Source organism: Giraffa tippelskirchi, chromosome 1, assembly GCF_054371585.1.
Source record: "Giraffa tippelskirchi isolate mGirTip1 chromosome 1, T2T-mGirTip1v1.2.pri, whole genome shotgun sequence".
Lineage (NCBI taxonomy): Eukaryota > Metazoa > Chordata > Mammalia > Artiodactyla > Giraffidae > Giraffa > Giraffa tippelskirchi.
Genome location: NC_137275.1, coordinates 42,393,325 through 42,415,604, shown reverse-complemented (window position 1 = coordinate 42,415,604; position 22,280 = coordinate 42,393,325). Strand labels below are relative to the sequence as shown.

Sequence of the window (22,280 nt, the reverse complement as noted above, 5' to 3'; positions counted from 1 at the left end):
TCCACTTCTCCACAGGGTCAAAACCTGTACATAAGTCTTGTTTGTTTTTTTCACTTAAAGATAGTATTCTGGAAAATGCTTATGAGCATTTCCCTCTTTTTGAAATATAACAGAATTTCATTCTTCAGAAGGAAACTGAGCTAGAGATAATATGATACAGAAAGCTATCTATGTCCTGAGACAAACCACACATACTCTTTCACTTTATGTCCTAAAGACCACATTTTTAAACAGATGATACAATTTAAGCATCGCTAAGAGCATACAACATATGAACAATCTGTGGTCAAAGAGAAAATGCCTTCTGTACCAGCTTTCTGATTGGTTAGAGCAGCAGTGGCCAAGAGCATGGGCCCTGAGGTACACGGCCTGGGTTCAAACTCTGGCTGCCCCGTTTACCAGATGTGTAACCTGGTCAAGCTATTTACATCTCTGGACCTCATTTTCTTCATTTACAAAATAAGGAAAATCAGAGTACCTCCCACACTGGGTTTTTACAAAGATTAAATATTAACAGTATTATTTAAAAGTACTATAAAACTGAGGACACGGCTACAGACTTATGTCCTTTATGTAACAGTGTGATGTAACAAAGAACAAAACAGAACAAAAGCACAGGATCTGAAATCAGAAGCAGCCCTGGCTGTGAGTTTTGCTTTGTATGTATTAGGCCTTGGGCAAGTGTCAGCTCCATGAACTTCAGTTTCTTTTGCCTAATTTCTCCTTTAGAGATACAAAGGAAACTAGTCAAAAGAAAGCGGAATTTTAAAATTAATCTCTCTCTTCACTAAGGACAATATGTCTTGATGCAGGGTTCATAATTTTAAAAAGGAACTGTAATAGGTGATTTCTGCAAATGTGAATGAAAGACACCTGTGCAAACACACAGAAGGATAGATCTCTGAACCTTAAAGGCCACTGAGCTTTGCCAAGCACCTGGAGACATTTTCTTTTTCTCACTGTGATTAGGAAAAGCTTTTGTAAGATAAATAATTCAGGGTATTTATGAGCCTTATATGGTTACACCAAAAGTACATTTTGGAACTAATCAGAAAGCACAAATTGTGTATTTCTATCTACATATTAGTGTATTTCTAAAGGGTATTGCCTATCTTGCTTCTTTGAAGTGTTTTTTTCCCAGAAGTGGAAGAGAATGTTCATTCTTTTAAGAGCCCTTGTTCTCTGACAGACTCAGAAAACTGAGTTTCTAAGGCAAGTCTTCTTCCTTCCTAAGCTTCTGCCTACTTCTCACTGAATACATTTCCTCTAGAGAACAGTTTCTAACTTATTATAAATTCTTATCATTAATTCATTTATAACAACAGCCAATCCAGTCATTAATGGCTGTACTATGGGCTTAATGTCTAAGGGGCTGTATGTTTCTCAAGAGATAATAAGGTAACTAACCTAACAGAAGCAAAAGATATTAAGGAGAGGTGGCAAGAATACACAGAAGAACTGTACAAAAAAGATCTTCACGACACAGATAATCACGATGGTGTGATCACTCACCTAGAGCCAGACATCCTGGAATGTGAAGTCAAGTGGGCCTTAGAAAGCATCACTACGAACAAAGCTAGCGGAGGTGATGGAATTCCAGTTGAGCTATTTCAAATCCTGAAAGATGATGCTGTGAAAGTGCTGCACTCGATATGCCAGCAAATCTGGAAAACTCAGCAGTGGCCACAGGACTGGAAAAGGTCAGTTTTCATTCCAATCCCAAAGAAAAGCAATGCCAAAGAATGCTCAAACTACCGCACAATTGCACTCATCTCACACGCTAGTAAAGTAATGCTCAAAATTCTCCAAGCCAGGCTTCAGCAACACGTAAACCGTGAAATTCCAGATGTTCAAGCTGGTTTCAGAAAAGGCAGAGGAACCAGAGATCAAATTGCCAACATCCGCTGGATCATCAAAAAAGCAAGAGAGTTCCAGAAAAGCATCTATTTCTGCTTTATTGACTATGCCAAAGCCATTGACTGTGTGGATCACAACAAACTGTGGAAAATTCTGAAAGAGATGAGAATACCAGACCACCTGACCTGTCTCTTGAGAAACCTGTATGCAGGTCAGGAAGCAACAGTTAGAACTGGACATGGAACAACAGACTGGTTCCAAATGGGAAAAGGAGTACGTCAAGGCTGTATACTGTCACCCTGCTTATTTAACTTACATGCAGAGTACATCATGAGAAACGCTGGGCTGGAAGAAACACAAGCTGGAATGAAGACTGCCAGGAGAAATATCAATAATCTCAGATATGCAGATGACACCACCCTTATGGCAGAAAGTGAAGAAGAACTAAAGAGCCTCTTGATGAAAGTGAAAGAGGAGAGTGAAAAAGTTGGCTTAAAGCTCAATGTTCAGAAAACTAACATCATGGCATCTGGTCCCATCACTTCATGGGAAATAGATGCGGAAACAGTGGAAACAGTGTCAGACTTTATTTTTTTGGGATCCAAAAGCACTGCTGATGGTGATTGCAGCCATGAAATTAAAAGATGCTTACTCCTTGGAAGGAAGGTTATGACCAACCTAGATAACATATTTAAAAGCAGACACATTACTTTGCCAACAAAGGTCCTTCTAGTCAAGGCTATGGTTTTTCCAGTGGTCATGTATGGATGTGAGAGTTGGATGGTAAAGAAGGCTGAGTGCTGAAGAATTGATGCTTTTGAACTGTGGTGTTGGAGAAGACTCTTGAGAGTCCCTTGGACTGCAAGGAGATCCAACCAGTCCATCCTAAAGGAGATCAGTCCTGGGTGTTCATTGGAAAGACTGATGTTGAAGCTGAAACTCCAATACTTTGGCCACCTCATGCAAAGAGTTGACTCATTGGGAAAGACCCTAATGCTGGGAAGAATTGGGGGCAGGAGGAGAAGGGTACGACAGAGGATGAGATGGTTGGATGGCATCAGCGACTCGATGGACATGGGTTTGGGTAAACTCCAGGAGTTGGTGATGGACAGGGAGGCCTGGCATGCTGTGATTCATGGGGTCGCAAAGAGTCAGACACGACTGAGCAACTGAACTGAACTGAACCTCTTTTAGTTTAGCACATCATCAAGTTAAGAATTATATTTGCACCAGAACACCAATTTGATGAACTAACAGTGTATTTATGCCTAATTATACAGTATAATACTGAAATCTTCTAACTATACCATATGTTGTATAACTTTAAAACTGATGATATGTGCCTGGAATACGTGGAATGGTATCCAGCACAAATCGTGGCTCAGCCTATATTCAAAACTGCTGGCCTCTTAGACCAGTAAGGAAAAAGCTGGATTTTCAGATGTCACAATCTGCTATTGTGATTCCCCAATGAGGGTACTGAGGTCCAGAAATCTGCCTGCTGCTTTGCTGAGGATCCCAATCTAGGTGACTTTGTTTTGCATCCTTTAGATAAGCAGATCCTGTCTGATATACCCCCAAGAGATCTGTGTCTGCATTTTGGTTAATCTGAGTATCTATTACATTATTCAAGATAGTGGTCATTTATGAAGGCAAGTTATACTTATAAGGTGTTTAAGTATATACCCTATAACAGGCTCAGTGATTCACATGCATCTTACTCATGAGATATGAATGACTAGCACCTCCATATTATAGATGAGGAAACGGGGTCTGAGCAAGTTAAGTAACCTGCCAAAGTTCACACAGCATGTGGTGTAGCAGTAACTCAATCTCGGAATAGCCTGTGCCTTCACAGTATTTTTCTTCCAATATTAATTTATAGCCAAAAAGTTATTATAAAATTTAATTCAATAAAATAATTTAACAAAATGCCTAAAGTAATTTTTTAAAAAAACCCCTTTCAATACTTATGATCTGTAGAGAGTACAGCTTGATGGGCCCCTAGGGAAACAAGAGAGGAGAGAAAGGTGCCTTTGCTTGAGTTCCAGAAACTCTAGCCAGAGAGAATTCTCTGTAAATTGCCTTGATATGGGCAGGAAGCAACCACGTATTATATCCACCAATTTAGATAACTGAGTATCTTCACAGCAGGACTAAAAGTCTTCTAAGAGAAGAAAAAATAGCCAACTGGGATAAGCTTTCTGTCTTTATAGAAATTTAAGTTGTACAATAAGTTTTTGCAGATTTTTCAGCTCATTTACAGAACTGTTCATTTAATCCTTAATTTCACTATAAAAAGGTAAACAGGTTTGGGACATTCTTCCCTAGGGAGAATTACCTGTAAAAACTGCTGCGGTGGTTGAGTCAGCTGAGCCTGAGATGGTTGCTGAACTGAAGGGAGCGGCTGTTCCTGGGAACTCTGCTGCTGCTGCGTGACTGACAGTGTCTGTGACTGCGGTTGTTGTGGAGCAAAGGTAGGGTAGGCAGTCACTACCTGACCCATAAGCATAGCACTAGGTACCATGACCGCCCCACAGGCTACAGGAGCAGTTACTAATTTGGTCACAAGTTGCTGACCTTGAGAAAATCTGTTAAGAGGAAAGAAAGGGAAGGGGAGTCAGAAGTACAAGTATACACCATGAAAGGCAGTGGGCTGAATATTTCTCTAAAGATAATACCCATGATATTACCAATTTAGCTTTTTAAAAGCCATATGTTCCAATTTTGTTTCATGTTTTTAAAGATTCACTTTGGGATACCAGTGAACAGAAATGTACAGAGCAAAATAAAGCGATCACAAACAAGAATACACACTTTTTTTGATATCCAGATGCAAAAGAATGAAATTTGACCTTTACATCACAAAAAAATTATATAAAAATTAACTCAAAATGGATTAAAGACCTAAACATAAATGTCAAAAACTATGAAACTCTTAGAATAAACATAGGGAGAAAGTTTCATGACACTGGATCGGGCAATAATTTCTTAGGTTATGACATTAAAAGCATACATAACAAAAGAAAAAATAGATAAACTGAAAAAAAATTTAAAAATTTTTATGTAGCAAGGGACACTACCAACACAGTAAAAGGGCACTCCAGAGTGGGAGAAAATATTTACAAATCATGGATCTGGTAAGGGATTAACAACTAGAAAATATAAAGCAATACTACAACACAGCAACAAACAATCTGATTAAAAAACCACCAAGGGTCCTAAATGATATTTCTTCACACTATATACAATTGGTCAATAAGCACTTAAAAGATGCTCAATATGGCTAATCATTAGGGATATGCAAATCAAAACCACTATGAGATACCATATCACATTCATTAGGATTACTACTATCAAACAAAGTAATTGTGTTGACAAGGATGTGGAGAAACTGGAATTTCTGTGCACTGTTGGTGGGAATATAAAGTGGTTTGTCCATTATGGAAAATAGTATGGTGGTCTGTCATCAAAACTAAAAATGTAACAACCATGTGATCTAGCAATTCCATTTCTGTACATATACTCAAAAGAATGGAAAATAGGGACTCAAGCAGTTGCACACCAATGTTCATAGCAGCTATTCACAATTTCCAAAAGATGGATATAACCCAAGTTTCCATCAGTAGACAAATGGGTCAACAAAATGTGGTATATACATTACAACTGAGTAACACTTAGCCTTAAAGAGGAAGGAAATTCTGACACATGCTATAATATGGCTGAACCTTGCCAAGTGAAGTAAGCCAGATAGAAAAGACATACATTACATGATTCCATTTATGTACAGTATCTAGAGTAGTCAAACTCACAGACTTATGTGCTTAGAAAGTAGAATGGTGGTTTCCAAGAGTTAGGGGGAAGAGGAATGCATACTGTCTGATGAATATAGATTTTTAGTTTGGGAAGAAGAAAAAATTTCTGGAGATTGATGGTAGTGACTGTCACAATGGTGCCAACCTACTCATATGTCAATGAACTGCACATATGAAAATGGTTAACATAGTGAATATTTTGTTATGTGTATTTCACAATAAAAAAAATGTAATGCATGCATGCAAAAAGTTTTTAATCTGTTAAAAATATCAACTTTTCTCTTTTTATAAAACTACTAGGTACTTAGGAGAAGGCAATGGCACCCCACTCCAGTACTCTTGCCTGGAGAATCCCATGGACAGAGGAGCCTGGTAGGCTACAGTCCATGGGGCCGCTAAGAGTTGGACATGACTGAGCGACTTCACTTTCACTTTTCCCTTTCATGCACTGGAAAAGGAAATGGCAACCCACTCCAGTATTCTTGGCCTGGAGAATCCTAGGGACGGCGGAGCCTGGTGGGCTTCCGTCTATGGGGTCGCACAGAGTCGGACACGAATGAAGTGACTTGGCAGCAACAGCAGCAACTAGGTACTTGGGAGTTAGATATATGTGACACATGGTTCATTTTGCTAATCAAAATAAACTTAAAGCTGTCATAAAGGAATTTTTAAAAAACCTCTAAGTTTATAGATGCTTACATTGTAAGTTGTGTCTTATAAACATCAATGACATTTATGTTTCAAAACTAAATGACAATCTAACAGCATATAAAAGTACCCTCAATTTACAAATTTATCAAGAGGCATAGTACCCCCTGTATTACAATTCACTAATATTCCTCCCCACCCACTACTTTCCTGCTTCCACAGTCTTTAATAAAGGAACAACAAAAAACAATGCTTCTTCAGGGAAAAATATCATTTCTATCTGCCTTTTCTGTGAGATGAAGTTAGTTTCTAACATTGGTCACTACGGTGAGGAAACTGAGATAAGACTCTACTGTAGATTTAACATGACATAACTGCAATTACAACCTGTTTTAAGGTAGATAATTATAACTACACTTAGCATATCCATACAGTTTAAATGTTCCACAAGACAAATTTATTTTGAATCCATGCCAAATCTTAAAAATAAAGCATTTTATATTATGTACTTTAGGATCAAATGTATTATTTAATGGAAAAACATATATAATGAAAAATTCACAAACAAATAACATTACAAAGTGGCTTAATCACAGAAGTGCTAAGCACTAATCTCTCTATAATCTTAAAAGAATTTAGTATCTGAATTGCCCAACTGCCCACTGCTTAATATGAGAATATCTCATTCCTCTCTGGCACCAAAAGACATTCTGCAATTTACTTTGGCTTTAACTTCTTTTTTTGTATACACTGCTCCCTCTGCCTAGAATACCCTCCTGTGACTCCCTGCTACACACATATCTAAAGCAATGCTCTTAAGACACAGGCCAAGTATCTCCTCCCTGAAATTTTCCCTGATCCCAGTCCTCTTTTCATCTGCTTGCCTCAACCCATAAAACTGCTCATTCCTCCTTTTCAAAGATCTATTAAGTATTTATCACATCAAATAATACTGATTTATTCACCTTTCTACAGCTTTGACTAGTCTGATCTTTCTTCTGGGATAAAGAATGTGCCATACTCATACAAGCAGGCAGTCAAATGTTTGCTCAAGTTGTTTTTCCATCTTAAAAAAACAGCTGTCTACAAATAATTGCTAAACTGTGTCCTCCAAAATGTATGTCAACATCCTATGTTAATGGGTTTTCCCTTGGGCTTTAAATCTAGCCCTTTATAATATTTCTATGGAGTATATTCATAACACTTCCTTCGAAAGCCGGACTTTTTAACTTGAAGGAAACCAGTTCCAAAAAGAAGCAGTGAGTTTCTCTCTGATCTTATTGTTTCTGCAATCCGGCAGCTTCCTTACACTCTGGAAATTATTAATAGGGTTTCAATAAAATCTACTACAAAGTCTAATACAACAGCAAGATTTTACTATAAAAGCAGCAGTCTACTTATATTGCACTAAAATAAGTAAAAATAAAATGCATTTAAAATGTAATTTTTAAGACTAAAGAAATCCCATAGTTTTGAAAGACACTTTCTTAATATTTCAAAAGGTTATTTTTTAAAAATATCTATTTCTAGGTCAGGTATTTGGAAGACTAAATTAGTCACAGATGGAGATTTTTTCTAGAATTGCCCATAAAACTTGAGTGTAGTATATGTTTAAGCACTTGAGCTCTGAAATCAGACACCCAATTTTGAATTCAGATCCCCTTTTTCACTCCCTTCACAGCTTCAGATCCTTGACCAAATTTTTTATTCTTTCCTGGGAAATAAAGACCCTCACACATTTTTTTTTAATAAGAATTAAATGAGATAATATACTTTGAGCATTTAGCACAGTACTTAACAAAACTCAAGAAAGGTGAGCTAAACTTACTCCATTACACGTATAAACTATGGTAGCATACACTTTAGCCATTGCTACCACACTGACAACACAAGAGTGGCTGTATTGAAAATATATAAATTTTATAGTGATACAGACAAAACCTATCATAAAACATGTGTAGAATTTGGATTCTACCATATGTTAGTACATTTTTGAACATGAAATAACATGAAATAAAATTTGCTGTTACTCTTTCATTATAAAGTACTTCAACGAGGATACACTGTTTTTATTTCAAATTCTAGAGTGAGCAATAAATTAAAATCTCATTAAAAAAATCCAAGTATTGTTTTATAATCAAACAACTGACATCTTGGAAACATGACAACTACCTGATCTGTCTGTCCTGAGTGAATGTAGTTACTGCAGCACTCTGGGAACTGTTTTGTGGCATACTAGATGGAATCTGAACCATGCTTCCGGCCGTTGGCTGAGAAATCACCATAGTGTTATACAGTGGGGCTGTAAGAGTGCTCTGTGTCTGACTGGGAAGAGATGTTTGTTGACTGTGCCCACTCAGTACATTCTGTTGACTCTGCTAGAAAAGAGAAGATTTTACAGATAGAAAAAAATTTATTCAGGAAGTACGCTTCTACTACTCATCATTCTAACAATAGTTGACATGACAGAAAAAGAAGTGGCAGAACATACTCCTCTGGGAGAAATCGAACCACCAAGGAATAATTTGCAATAACTGAGAATGAATTAGTCTTCAATGTCTTGCTGGAAGGTAAGCTATGATTTTTGAAAAGGAGCATGATCTTAACAAGGATGACATAAAATATACATGAAGAACTACTAAACACCCAAAGTAACTGACATTTGACATTTTTATGTATTTCATTGGAAGTCTTGAGATTTACAATCACAGATGCATTTTCAATTACCAAAATTTCCTAGAATGTTAATTAAGCCATCACTGCCCTAACAAAATACATTCTTCACATATGGGAACATATGTCCTGGTCAGAATCCTGCAATTTCTTTTTTTTTCACACACAGAAGTAGTCTGTATATTCATTTCAAGCAAACTGCAAAATTTTTCTAAATGTTGAAATACAGAAAGCATTCAACATTCAACAATTTAAGAACAATTCTGCACAAAATACTTTATCACTCTCAATACTGTACCTTCTAATTATTACTATTAAAGTTTTGCATATGGTATTGTTCAAAATGAAGCTTTTGTTTTTGTTTTAGCAACACCACACATTTCAATCACTGAACATTCCCTAGCCCACTCTACTCAATAACGTTACCTGACTTGATGTACTTTGTAAAGTCTGCTGTTGTATCATATGCTGAGTTGTGCCAATGTGTCCAGTATTCATTCCACTTTGAATCTGGTTAGTTTGAACAACTTGGCTTTGCATATTTATAGGTGCAAGCTGCTGGATATTAGATGAATTTCCAGAAGGAAGTTGAACAGAACCAAAATTCAATCCAGGGGTTGATTGTTGTAAAAACATCTTTAGAAATAAAGATTACATTAAAATGATCTTTTTAAATTAAAAAGAATGAGAGCATTTTTAGCAAAAATAGCTAAAAATTAAGTATTAAAAGCAAGTAACAAGAAGACTAAGTCATTCTGAATGAACAATGAGCAATAAATAATTACTGAATAAAACAGGATACTCATTTTCATTCTTTCAATCATCCTAACCCCTAATCATGTTTCTAATTGTCAGAAAAAGTGTTATAAATTTCAAAACCTCTACTTGCTTGACATTTTACATGTTAAGGATTATTATATATGCTACCGTTACTCTAACTCAGATACTCAAAGGTCTGTGGATTGGAAGTTCTGCATCACTCATCATTTGTAATTCATAGCATTAGAAAGAAGTGGTTTTTTTTTTTACCAAAGTCCTAGTTGCATCGGATAGACATAACTTTGGCCCTGTTGGTCGACCAAATAAGACTATAATTTGAATCAGACCTACCAGTATGTTATTAAAAAAATTACTGATGATTAATTTTAAATTCTGTACCTACATGTACCTAAAAGTCTATGTAAAGTATTATTTTGATATTATGGGAATTTAAGCTTACTAATAATTAGACTGCTAAAAGATGACTCTAATCTGGAGAAACAAAAATGCAGATGGAAACACTCTTAGGAATCAATTATCTTCAGCGACTGTAAATGCAATCATAATGAGTAGATAACCAATGAGTATTTACTAAACTAAATGGATCAAACATATCTTTGGCATCTTACTTTTTATTAAGAAGAGTCAATTTCCTAAGAAACCAAAATACAAATGGCCTGCTTTGTTTGTAATCAAATGTAGTAACTTACCTGCAGCCCTTGACCATGGACCATTTGAAGCTGTTCTTGAATTTTTCTTAGTTCTTCTTGTTGCCGATGAATATTCGCCTCTATCATCCGAGTCCGTTGCTCCAATTGGTCTTTGAGATGCTGCATGGCTCCTAACTGAGCTGAGAACTGAAACTTAAGTATTGTGGATGGAAAAAGTGTAACATATTTTACAATCACTTCTCATAATTATAAAATGTGAACTGTAAGCAGTATATCATGAATTAAGAATGTCATGCCAGTTACTAATTTATTGCTTCTCAACACCTAATTCACCTATCTTTGCTCAGCTTTGTGGTACTAGAGCTGGACCCTATAAACGTTTCTCCTTAATCAGCAGGCATCAGCAGTCATGTCAGTGATGATGTGGAGGGATACTGTAAAGGGAGAATGGGTTACCTCTCTGGTTCTAGTGCTTTTCCTTCTTGTTTTTATGCCAGCGGGTAGCATCCTAGTGACTGTCATCAGCATCCAGCAGCTGGCTTTCCAGAAAGTCTCACCGGCTTGCTAGTGGACAGCTTCCCAGCAAATTTTACTGGTATCCCAGCAAGTGGCTTCTCGCTCCCCAGACCAAGTCTGTGGCACTTCAGTGAATGTGTGTACCAGCCAGTGGCTATAGCCACAGCGGCTCCAATGGGACCTGAGTCTCAGCTTGGCCTGGAGGAGCACTAGTTCAGGAGGGTCGAAGGAGTCTTCTGAGCTGTTCCCCCTTGGCAACTCTCCCTTTCACTTACCTTTAGTGGCTGCTCTCTACACCGGTCTTCCCTGTATCCTTCTGAATTCTCTTAACTGCTCTCAGTAGTTAATCTCTGTTACCAGTTAATAATTTTTTATACCATCCCTGTTCAAATTTCTCGTCCAGCTTCTGGTTAGAGCTTGACTGATTACAAGATGACTTAATAACACTGGCTTTTAAAGACCCAACTTCCTACTGTGGCACTATTACTTGATAGAACAAGTTACTGAACTTCATTCCTGATCTTTTAACAAATGAAAAAGTAGCCTGCACCTAGAGTTATTCACATCAAATTCTGTCATCCCGAGAATGTCCTCTTTGTGCAGGTCATTAGAAAGTTATACAAATCTGACAGATTAACCAACCATAAAATTTTCAATAAACTGTTCTCAAACACAAAAACCTAGGCTTTTAAAGACTAAGCGATTATAAGTGAATGCTGCATACGCGAACAAAAGCATAGTTACTCTACTTATAGAGCAAGGTTTTCAATCTCACTTATGTCTGCTTCACCTGAGTTATAAGCAGCTTCTATTTACTACTGCTTGAAACTAAGCACATTTAGTGATGCACCACTTAAGTTTAAATAGGCTCATTTACTTATTTCCAGGAATATTCAGCACAGGATACAGAAAATTTCGGATACAGTATAAAAGCAGAAAGAATTTCAGTTCACCGGAAATTTCTCTTACCTTAAGAGTCTCCTACAATGCATGTAAAAGCAAATGACACCCTAAAAGCTTTTTTACCCTATCTTCAAAAGTTTGTTTTCAGAACACTGAATATTACTTTTCAAAGTATACAACTCTGACTTCTGAAGTTGACAATAACCAGATCAAACATCAAATTACACTAGGTATGAAAAAATACTACAAATTTAATATCCTCATGCCTTAATTTTTTATTATTTGAAATTTTATATTTATATCATATAAATATATTGTACCCTGAAGTTATTTATACCTTGAGGTAAACATTATACTGTCACCACTTAAAGAATTTCTATTAAATACAAATAAGAAAATAAAAATAAACACAGAAAGCAGAATAATGGGAAATAAAATCAAAGAACTAACAGGAAAAGTGTTTGGCTTTATCACTGAATGAAATGAGATTTGAATACTTATTTGAGGACTCAGTGCTGATAAAAACTACTGCAACTCCAGATACTATTTAATAATATAGTGCTGCTATAAATATCTTACACAATTATGTGTTGCTAAAAGTCAAGATTATGACAATTAGATTGTCATTTAGATTATGACAGTTTATAGCAATGTCAATATACTTGTACAAGTATCATAATACATAATAGCTATAATTACATATGTCTGGTGGCTCAGACAGTAAAGAATCCGCCTGCAATGTGGGAGACCTGGGTTCGATCCCTGGGTTGGGAAGATCCCCTGAAGGAGGAAATGGCAAACCACTTCAGCATTCTTGCCTGGAGAACCGCATGGACAGAGGAGTCTGGTGGACTACAGTCCATGGGGTCGCAAAGAGTCAGACATGACTGAGCAACTAAGCACAATTTAAGTAACAATCATATAAGATAAAGGTATTTTTAGATACCTAGTGTTAATATTATTTGAAATTAAGAAAATGTGGAGATAGCTTCAACATCAAACAAAACAGAAAATTTCGGGTTATTTCTAGCACAACTTAGTATTTTTCACTTGTCTGAGGTACTGAGTGAGTGCAGTCATAAATTAAAAGTTGAGAAGTTATAATCAAAAGTGTCACTTTTGTAATACCTCTCCTTTGTCTTGCTAGTTTTTATATTTAAGCCTCCTTTGGGACTCAGCCCAAGTAACAATTCTTCCAGAAAGTTCTCTTTCACTTCCTCAGTCTGCAATTAAGAGTCCATCTGCTGCTGCTGCTGCTGCTGCTGCTGCTAAGTCGCCCCAGTCATGTCCGACTCTGTGCGACCCCACAGACAGCAGCCCACCAGGCTCCGCCGTCCCTGGGATTCTCCAGGCAAGAGCACTGGAGTGGGTTGCCACTGCCTTCTCCAATGCATGAAAGTGAAAAGTGAAAGTGAAGTCGCTCAGTCGTGTCTGACTCATTGCGACCCCATGGACTGCAGCCTACCAGGCTCCTCCATCCATGGGATTTTCCAAGCAAGAGGACTGGAGTGGGGTGCCATTGCCTTCTCCAAGAGTCCATCTAACGTGCTCACATATCAAGCTTTAGACCTTGAGCACAGACTATTTGTAGTTATCTGTCATTCCTTCTAGATGTAATAAAGTTTCTTAGTATAGATATATTTGTATTGCCAGCACCTGCAATAGCTGATTATATAAGGAGCTTAATAAATGTCTTATATATAAACAAATGAATATATGAATAAAATTACTCAATTCTTCCAATATCCACGGGAAGAACAAAATGAACAACTACATTTCATCTTTAATATTTTTCTATGAAAAGTAAAAGTGTTAGTTACTCGGTCATGTCCAACTCTTTGTGACCCCTTGGACTATAGACCTCTAGGCTTCTCTGTCCACGGAATTCTCCAGGCAAGAATACTGGAGTGGGTAGCCATTCCTTTCACCAGGGAATCTTCCTGACCTAGGGATCGAACCCAGGTCTTCTGTACTGCAGGCAGATTCTTTACCATCTGAGCCACCACAGTATTTCTCAACAGGGATTAATCAGGATAGCTTTTTGTTGTGCAAAACTGTCATGAACCCTAAAAGACAACTAAAGTTACCAGAGGCACCCCAATATCACTGAAAATCAAAAAATCCCCAAGTATTCTAAATGTCCACAATTGACATTTACTGCATCTGTATTTTTAAAAATCACTAGTAGCTTGCAAGTGAGTCACTCAGTTGTGTCTGACTCTTTGTGACCCCATGGACTATACATATACAGTCCATGGAATTCTCCAGGCCAGAATACTGGAGTGGGTAGACTTTCCCTTCTCCAGGGGATCTTCCCAACCCAGGGATCGAACCCAGGTCTCCCACATTACAGGCAGATTCTTTACCAGCTAAGCCACAAGGGAAGCCCAAGAATACTGGAATGGGTAGCCTATCCCTTCTCCAGCAGATCTTCCTGACCCAGGAATTGAACTGGGTTCGCGTACTCTTTACTGACTGAGCTATGAGGGAAGCCCCACTAGTAGCTTAAAGACTATTTATAATTTTAAAATATTTAACAGAAATAAATAAAAATACCTGGGACATGCCTTGTGGAACTGGTAAATTTGCAGATTGAGAAATCACAGGCTGTGTTAATGACTGACCAACAGTCTGGGAATTTATAGACTAGAAGCAAAATAAAAAATAACACTGGGTGACAATCATTTCCATACATGAATACTCCCACCAAAAATATCACCATGGAATCTTTATAACTGAATTACAGCTTTTACATGAGCCTCATACATTTTTAGATGAGCACAGGCCTATTTCTCCCTCTAAATTGGAACACTTATTCCCTATTTAACTTTTTATCTTTCAAGGCATCTGTCACATTATCTTGCATGGGCTCTCAATAAGAGTTGCCTGGACTTTATCCAAAGTGACTGGTATTTGAAATTAATTAGATATAAAATGGCTCTAAATTATCAGCTTTCCATAATTAAAAAAAAAATCTAACATTTTATCTGAAAAATAATCAAAAGGACTGGTATGTTTGACTACTACTTCACAAAAAAATGAAGACCTTGAGTAAGTGTTGTATATCAACAACTATTTTGAATTTCATAGAAAGGGATAATGAATAAATGAATTTATGAATATTTAGATGATTCCCCCCAACCCTTATAATAAATCTTTATTCAGAAAAATACTATCTGAAGAGTTTACCTGACTACTAAATGATGACCTCCTTTGTGCCATCTTTTCATGAGCTGGTAAATGTTGTCTGGGAGGAGTGCTAGTATCTGTTTGGATCTTTGTTGGTGTAGCTAAGGTTGGTCAACAGAAACAGAATAGCATTAGTACTTTAAAATTACAATTTTCAAAGATCAATCTCAAAATGCATTCCAGTGAATAAAAGTGGTCTGTAAAAGAGTTGTTTTTCTAAATTATTCAACAAAAGTGAAGTCTTTGACAACAAGATGATTTATTTTAATTACTTCTTTTTTAAGGATAAAGAAAATATCTGAAATAGGAAAATTTCAAATATAAAATGGTTACTACCCCTACAATTTTATAATAGAAAAAGGGAAGGGAAGTCGCTCAGTCGTGTCCGACTCTTTGCGACCCCGTGGACTGTAGCCTGCCAGGCTCCTCCGTCCATGGGATTCTCCAGGCAAGAATACTGGAGTGGTTTGCCATTTCCTTCTCCAATAATAGAAAAAACCAATAACTTAATTAAAAAATGGACTTGAATAGATATTTACTCAAACAAGACAAAGAGATGGCCAGCCAGTATGTGAAATAATACTCAATATTCCACTAAACATCATGGAAATGCAAATCAAAACCACAATGAGATATCACCTCTACCTCTAGAGAATGGTTACTATAAAAAAATCAGGTTGTAAATCAACTAAAAAAAAAAACCTTATAAACTGTTCAAAAAAAAAATCTAAAGACAAGTGTTGGTGAGAACTTGTGTGAAGTTCTGGAAACCTTGCACACTGTTGATGGGGATGGGAAATGATACAGATACTGTGGAACCAGTATGGCCATTTTTCAAAAGATTTAAGATTACAACTACCATATATGAACTAGAAATCCCACTTCTGAGTATTTATCAAAAAAAATTGAAGTCAGCATCTTGAAGAGACATTAGCATTCCAATGTTCACTGCAGTACCATTCACAATAGCCAAGGTATGAAGACAATCGAATGTCTGTTGACAGGTGAAAGGATTAATAAAATGTGATATATACACACAATGAAATACTACTATTCATCCTGAAAAAGGAAGGACATTCTACAATTTGTTACATGAATGAAACTTTAGGCCATTATGCTAAATGAAATAGGCAATGACAGAAAAAACAAGTATCTCATAATGATATGAGATTATTTAAAACATCAAACTCATTGAAACAAAGAGCACAATGGTGACTGCCAAGGGTGGGGGGGTAGGGAATGGGGAGTTATTAATTAGTGGGCATAAAGTTTTAGATAAGCATAATGAATAAACTCTGGAGATCTACAGTAAAATATCATACCTATAGTCAACAATAATGTATCACACACTTAAAGGATTTCATTTTAAGTCTTCTTACAACAGTAAAATAATTTTTTTTCTTTAAAAAGAAAGAAATAGCTATAATAAGGACATTTTTCCCCCTAAAATCTCAGATATTCTATGTTTAACCACTTTGATGTTCCACCCATCATGTAGATGTCCAGCAGTTCAAACAAGTCCCTTTTTCATTATATATAGTTTTAGTACTCTGAGAAATAAAAGTGCTAGATTCTTTTTAAAAAAATGTAAAAGGGTATTAATTTAATGACAATGATGCATGTCTTCATAAAGACAAAATACACAGAAAACACCTTCAAAAAAGCAAACTAAGAACACTTACAGGTTCTATCAATAAAAAAGGAATTACTATAATAGTTTTGCTTTCTTTCTGAGGGATGATTAAAAATACCAATATCAACATTGTTGCTAAGTCGCTTCAGTCGTGTCCGACCCTGTGCGACCCCATAGACGGCAGTCCACCAGGCTCTGCCATCCCTGGGATTCTCCAGGCAAGAACACTGGAGTGGGTTGCCATTTCCTTCTCCAATACCAACATTACTACCTACATATTTTATAGGTTACTTTATAAATTAATTCTTTGCTAAATGTGAGCAATGTGCTTCTTGCTCACTGAAAAAGTTACTGTATTTCAGAAATGTAAACACTTAACATTTGAAAGTGGCAGCTGATGAAAAATGCTGATAACAATAATGCAAACAATTTAGAAGGACATCTGTAAAGGAAGTCTGCTTTCAAGCTGGGGTACTCACAGGAAGGGTCTGAGACTGCTGTGTGAGATGATTTTCTTGAACTCCGGGAGGAAGCAGAAGGAGTTGGGCTGTGATCAAACCTTTCCAATGCTTCCTTGAGACTGACTGTATTTATACGATTATCAGACCCAGAATCTTGGCTCTATGGAGACAAGAATAAAGTAAATGTCTTCTGTGGTTCAGTTCAGGGATCCCAAATTAGCATACTGCTTGCTAATTTCCCCTCCCCAAAATCAGTTTTCACCCATAACAAGGCAAGTGTACCTGTGTAATAACTAGGTAAAGAAATGAAAATTTATTTTTTATAGACAGAAAGTTTTGGTTTCCTTCTCTATTGAAAGAAACAACAGATGCAAAGGAATAAAGTTGGACTATTACCTTATACCATATATAGAAGTTAACTCAAAAAGGATCAAAGATCTAAACTCAAAATGGATCAAAGATCTTAACATTAGAACTAAAACTACAAAACTTTTAGGGAAAAAAGAGGGAAAGCTTTATAACACTGAACTGGGCAATGATTTCTTGGATATGGCACTAAAGTACAGGCAACAGTAGTGCATCAAAGGACACTATAAACAAAGTGGAGAGGCACCAGGGAATGGGAGAAAACATTTGTAAGCCATTTATTTGATAAAGAATTAATACCCAGAATATATAAAGAGCTCCTATCACTCAACAGCAAAAAAAAAAAAAAAATACAATTAAAAAGTGGGTAAAAGTCTTGCACAGAGATTTCTTCCAAGAAGATGTATAAATGGCCAATAAACACATGAAAAGATACTTAATATCACTAATCATTAGGGAAATGCAAATCAAAACCCAGAAATACCACTTTACATCTATCAAGATGGCTAGTATCAAAAAAATTAGAAAATAACGAGTGTTGGTGAGGATATGAAGAAATTAGCACCCTTGTGCAGTGCCAGTGGGGGTGGGGGTATTCAGCTGCTTAGTCATGTCCAACTCTTTGCGACCCTACGGACTGTACCCCACCAGGCTTCTCTGTCCATGGGATTCTCCAGGCAAGAATACTGGAGTGGGTTGCCATTTTCTCCTCCAGGGGATCTTCCCGAGCCAAGGACTGAACTCACATCTCCTGCGTCTTCTGCATTGGCAGGTGGATTCTCTACCACTGAGCCACCTGGGAAGCCTGTATAAAGTAGAGCTACTATGGAAAAGTCTAACAGTTCCTCAAAAAATTAAATATAAAATTACTATATGATCCAACAATTTAATTTCTGGGTATATGCTCAAAAGAATTAAAAGCAGGGGGTCAAATGTGTATTTGTAAGCCATGTTCCTAGCAGCATTAACCACAATAGTCAAAAAGATGGATGCAACTCAAGTGTCCATTAATGGATGAACGAATAAACAAAATGTGGTATATATATACACAATGGAATACTGTTTATCTTTCAAAAGAAAACTCTGACACATTACAATATAGATGAACCTTGAGAACATTATGCCAAGTGAAATAAGTCAATCATATACAGACAAATACTGTATGATTCCACTTACATGAGGTACCTACAGTAATCAAAGTCATAGTCAGAACTGGACTGGTGACTGCCCGAGGTTGGAGAAGAGGGAATGAGGAGCTGCTGTACAATGGGTATGGAATTTCAGTTTGGAAAGATGAAAAAGTTTTGGTGATGGATGGTGGTAATGTTTACACAACACTGTGAATATACTTAACGCCACTGAACTTAAAACTGGTTGAGCTGGTAAATTTTGTTACATATATTTCAAATCAGAAAAAAAAAAAGAACAACCAACAGACACTTTAGTTTATACAGGCATTGTAAGTATCTTTGGAACTCAGCATTTGACTGCTCAAAATCATCTTCTTTACACCAACTATGACCTTCTCCAGAATTCAATATCTATATGGATGATTCATGCAATATCCTGTCCTGGCCTTTCAGCTTTCTAGGAATTCCTCGTTGCCAATAACTTCTTACTCTATTCTACCTGATTCAATCTCTACTCTTCATTACCAGATTACTGTAGTGCCTCTAAAAACACAAATTAAAATCCAACTTGAAACCACATTTCCCTGTCTGAGCTTTCCAGTTCACTTGTTCCTTTGGAGACAATTACAGTAAACCCAAAATGATAACCAACCTAAAATGATACATAACACTAAGCAGAAACATTACGTTTTCTAGCGGGTTCACTTTCCTTCTCTCCACAGTTATTCCATACTTCCCAAAAGTTCTTAAACCTCTTTCTCCCTCTTCTCCACAGAGAGCTCTGTCTTATTAGATGAAAATACTTGCCACCACCATATATTTAAGTCTACCTATTAACATGCTGTGCTGTACTTAGCCACTCAGTCATGTCCAACTCGGTGACCCCATGGACTATAGCCCACCAGTCTCCTCTGTCCACAGGATTTCCTAGGCAAGAATACTAGAGTATTCTTCCTTCTTCAGGGGATCTTCCCAACCCAGAAATCAAACTGGGGTCTCCTGCACTGCATGTGGAGTCTTTACCAGCTGAGCTACAAGGGAAGCCCACCTATTAACATATCAGGTATATAAATATACCCATCTTCAGTTTGCTCATTATAGTGGAGCGAAGTGTCAAAGAGGGGGTCCGTCAAAGAACCTCCATATGCAACAGTGAATTAAGCAACAATACTCTGTTCCCTATTTCAGGGAAGGTTCATAGAAGGCAATCTGTGTGTATACACAGATAAATAAATAAATATAATTTCAAAATTACTATCACAAAAGGAAAAAAAGGGTTATGTGACACAATGCCCCCTGTCCTGCACTCTAATCGCTCTTCACATCCTGTTTTGTCTCCATCTCCCACCCTCTCCAGCTCCTGAAACCCTTCTGCCTACCTTCAGTTTCCCTAAGCAGCAAAAGCCGTATTCTCAACCTCCCTTATGAACATTCCTTCATTGGCGTCCTCTAACTAAAACCCAGACCCCCCACCCCCCAACCCCAGCGGATACCACTTTCCTTGTAGGTCTCTTTAATCAGTGGGACTTTCCTTTCTCTCAACCTGCAGACCTCTGCTCTGGAGGTAGAACGACTTGAAGTCCTCCTACTGCTCTGGCCTGAACATTTTCCCTTCCATCTTTCCCTAAACTCACAGCTATGAACGCCACATTATCACACCATATAACTCACTATCTCTCTTTGCTGCAATCATTTACTCACCTTGTGCTTACTCCTAAGTACCCGAATTAAAGTTTCTCTATTCCTGGCTCAGTACTGTCCTTACTGATTTTTTTTTAAATTGGAGTATAAATGATTTACAACATTGTGTTAATTTCTGCTGTACAGCAAAGTGATTCTTGTATATGTATCTATCCTTTTTCGAATTCTTTTCCCGTAGGTTATTACAGAGTATTGGGTAGAGTTTTCTGTGCTATACAGTAGGTCCTTGTTAATTATGTTTTATATATAATACTGTGCATATATGTTAATCCCAACCCCCTAATTTATCCCTTCCACCCACCTTTCCCCTTCAATAACCACAAGTCTGTTCTCTAAGTCTGTGAGTCTATTTCTGCTTTGTAAATAAGTTGATCTGTATCATTTTTTAGATTGCACGTATAAACAATATATGATACTTTCTCTGACTGACTTCACTTAGTATGATAATCTCTAGGTCCATCCATGGCGCTGCCTTCTTTTTTATGGCTAAGTAATACCCCACTGTATATATGTACCACGACTTCTTTATCCATTCATCTGTCGATGGACACGTAGGGTGCTACCATATCCTGAATACTGTAAATAGTGCTGCAACTGAACACTGGGGTGCTAAGTATCCTTTCAAATTATGATTTCTGCAGATATATGCCCAGGAGTGGGACTGCTGGATCATATGAGAGCTCTATATTTTGTTTGTTGAGGAACCTCCCATACTGTTCTCTGTAGTGGTTGTGCCTATTTACATTCCCACTAAAAGTGTAGGAGGGCTCCCTTTTCTCCACATCCTCTTCAGCTGTTATTGATGGTCACTTTTTGATAATGGTCATTCTGATCAGTGTGAGGTGATACCCTCATTGTAGTTTGTATTTGCAATTCTCTAATGATGAGTGATGCTGAGCAATCTTCTCATGTGCCTACTGGCCATCTGTATGTCTTCTTTAGAGAATGTCTATTTAGATCTTCTGCCCATCTTTTGGTTGAATCATCTGTTTTTTGATAATGAGCTTCATGAACTATCTGCATATTTTGGAGATTAATCCCTCGTCAGTTGCTTCATTTGCCAGTGTTTTCTCCCATTCTGTGGGTTGTCTTTTCATTCTGTTTATGGTTTCCTTTGCTGTACAAAAGCTTTTAAGTTTAATTAGGTCCCATTTATTTTTGTTTCAATTTCAAAAGACTGTAACAACTTTGTATGGGGACTAGACACACATTTATTTTGTAATGTATTTAAATGCTGAATCACTATGTTGTACACATAAAACTAATAAATTTTGCATCTTCCATATTTCAATTCAATTTAATTGCCTTCCATGGCTTGAGATGCTGAGAATATAGCAGCAAATAACACAGACAAGTTCTCTACTCTCATGGGTCCCACATGAAAGAATTTTTCCATAAAGACTATGACAGCTTAGAGGAAAAAGATCCAGTATGTTTCAATGAAAGATATTTTCTGAGGAAAGCACTTATAATTTTATTGACCATATTTCTTATGCTATGGCATATTTTACAACTGAAAGTTTATACCTCTTAACCCTCTTCACCTATTTTCCCCATCTCACACTCCAATGCCTCATTCTGGCAATCAGCAGTTTGTTCTCTATGAGTCTGGTTTGCTTGTTCATTTGTTTTGTTTTTTAAATTCTACATATAAGTGAGATAATTTGTCTTTCTTTGACTTATTTCCCTTAGCATCATGCCAAGATCCATCCATACTGTTACAGATAGCAATATTTCATTTTTTATGATTGAATAGTATTCTACTATATGTATGTACCACATCTTTACTCAGGTTGTTTCTGTATCTTGGTTATTGTAAACAATCCTGTAATGAACATAGGGATATATAAATCTTTTCAACTGTTTTTGTTTTCTTCAGGTAAATACTAAGAAGTGAAACTGTTAGATCATACTATTTTTAATTTCTTAAGGAACTTCCATACTATTTTCTGCAGTGA

The 22,280-nt window shown here is 36.9% G+C and overlaps 1 protein-coding gene across 50 annotated transcripts in view; it reads right to left on the bottom strand.

Annotated features, from left to right (window-relative positions):
* The window catches only part of CLOCK (clock circadian regulator), a 119,580-nt gene that overhangs the window by 2,283 nt on the left and 95,017 nt on the right, over positions 1 to 22,280 (bottom strand). For 25 of the 50 annotated variants that reach the window (XM_081589393.1, XM_081589402.1, XM_081589365.1 and 22 more), the window contains 7 exons: positions 17,144 to 17,285; positions 15,032 to 15,132; positions 14,399 to 14,488; positions 10,463 to 10,615; positions 9,420 to 9,629; positions 8,493 to 8,698; positions 4,199 to 4,448 (listed from right to left, as the gene is read on the bottom strand). In XM_081589393.1, coding sequence (XP_081445519.1) covers positions 4,199 to 4,448; positions 8,493 to 8,698; positions 9,420 to 9,629; positions 10,463 to 10,615; positions 14,399 to 14,488; positions 15,032 to 15,132; positions 17,144 to 17,285 — 1,152 coding nt within the window. The remainder of the gene's footprint in view (positions 1 to 4,198; positions 4,449 to 8,492; positions 8,699 to 9,419; positions 9,630 to 10,462; positions 10,616 to 14,398; positions 14,489 to 15,031; positions 15,133 to 17,143; positions 17,286 to 22,280) is intronic. The other 25 variants (XM_081589577.1, XM_081589565.1, XM_081589619.1 and 22 more) reach the window with 3 other exon arrangements.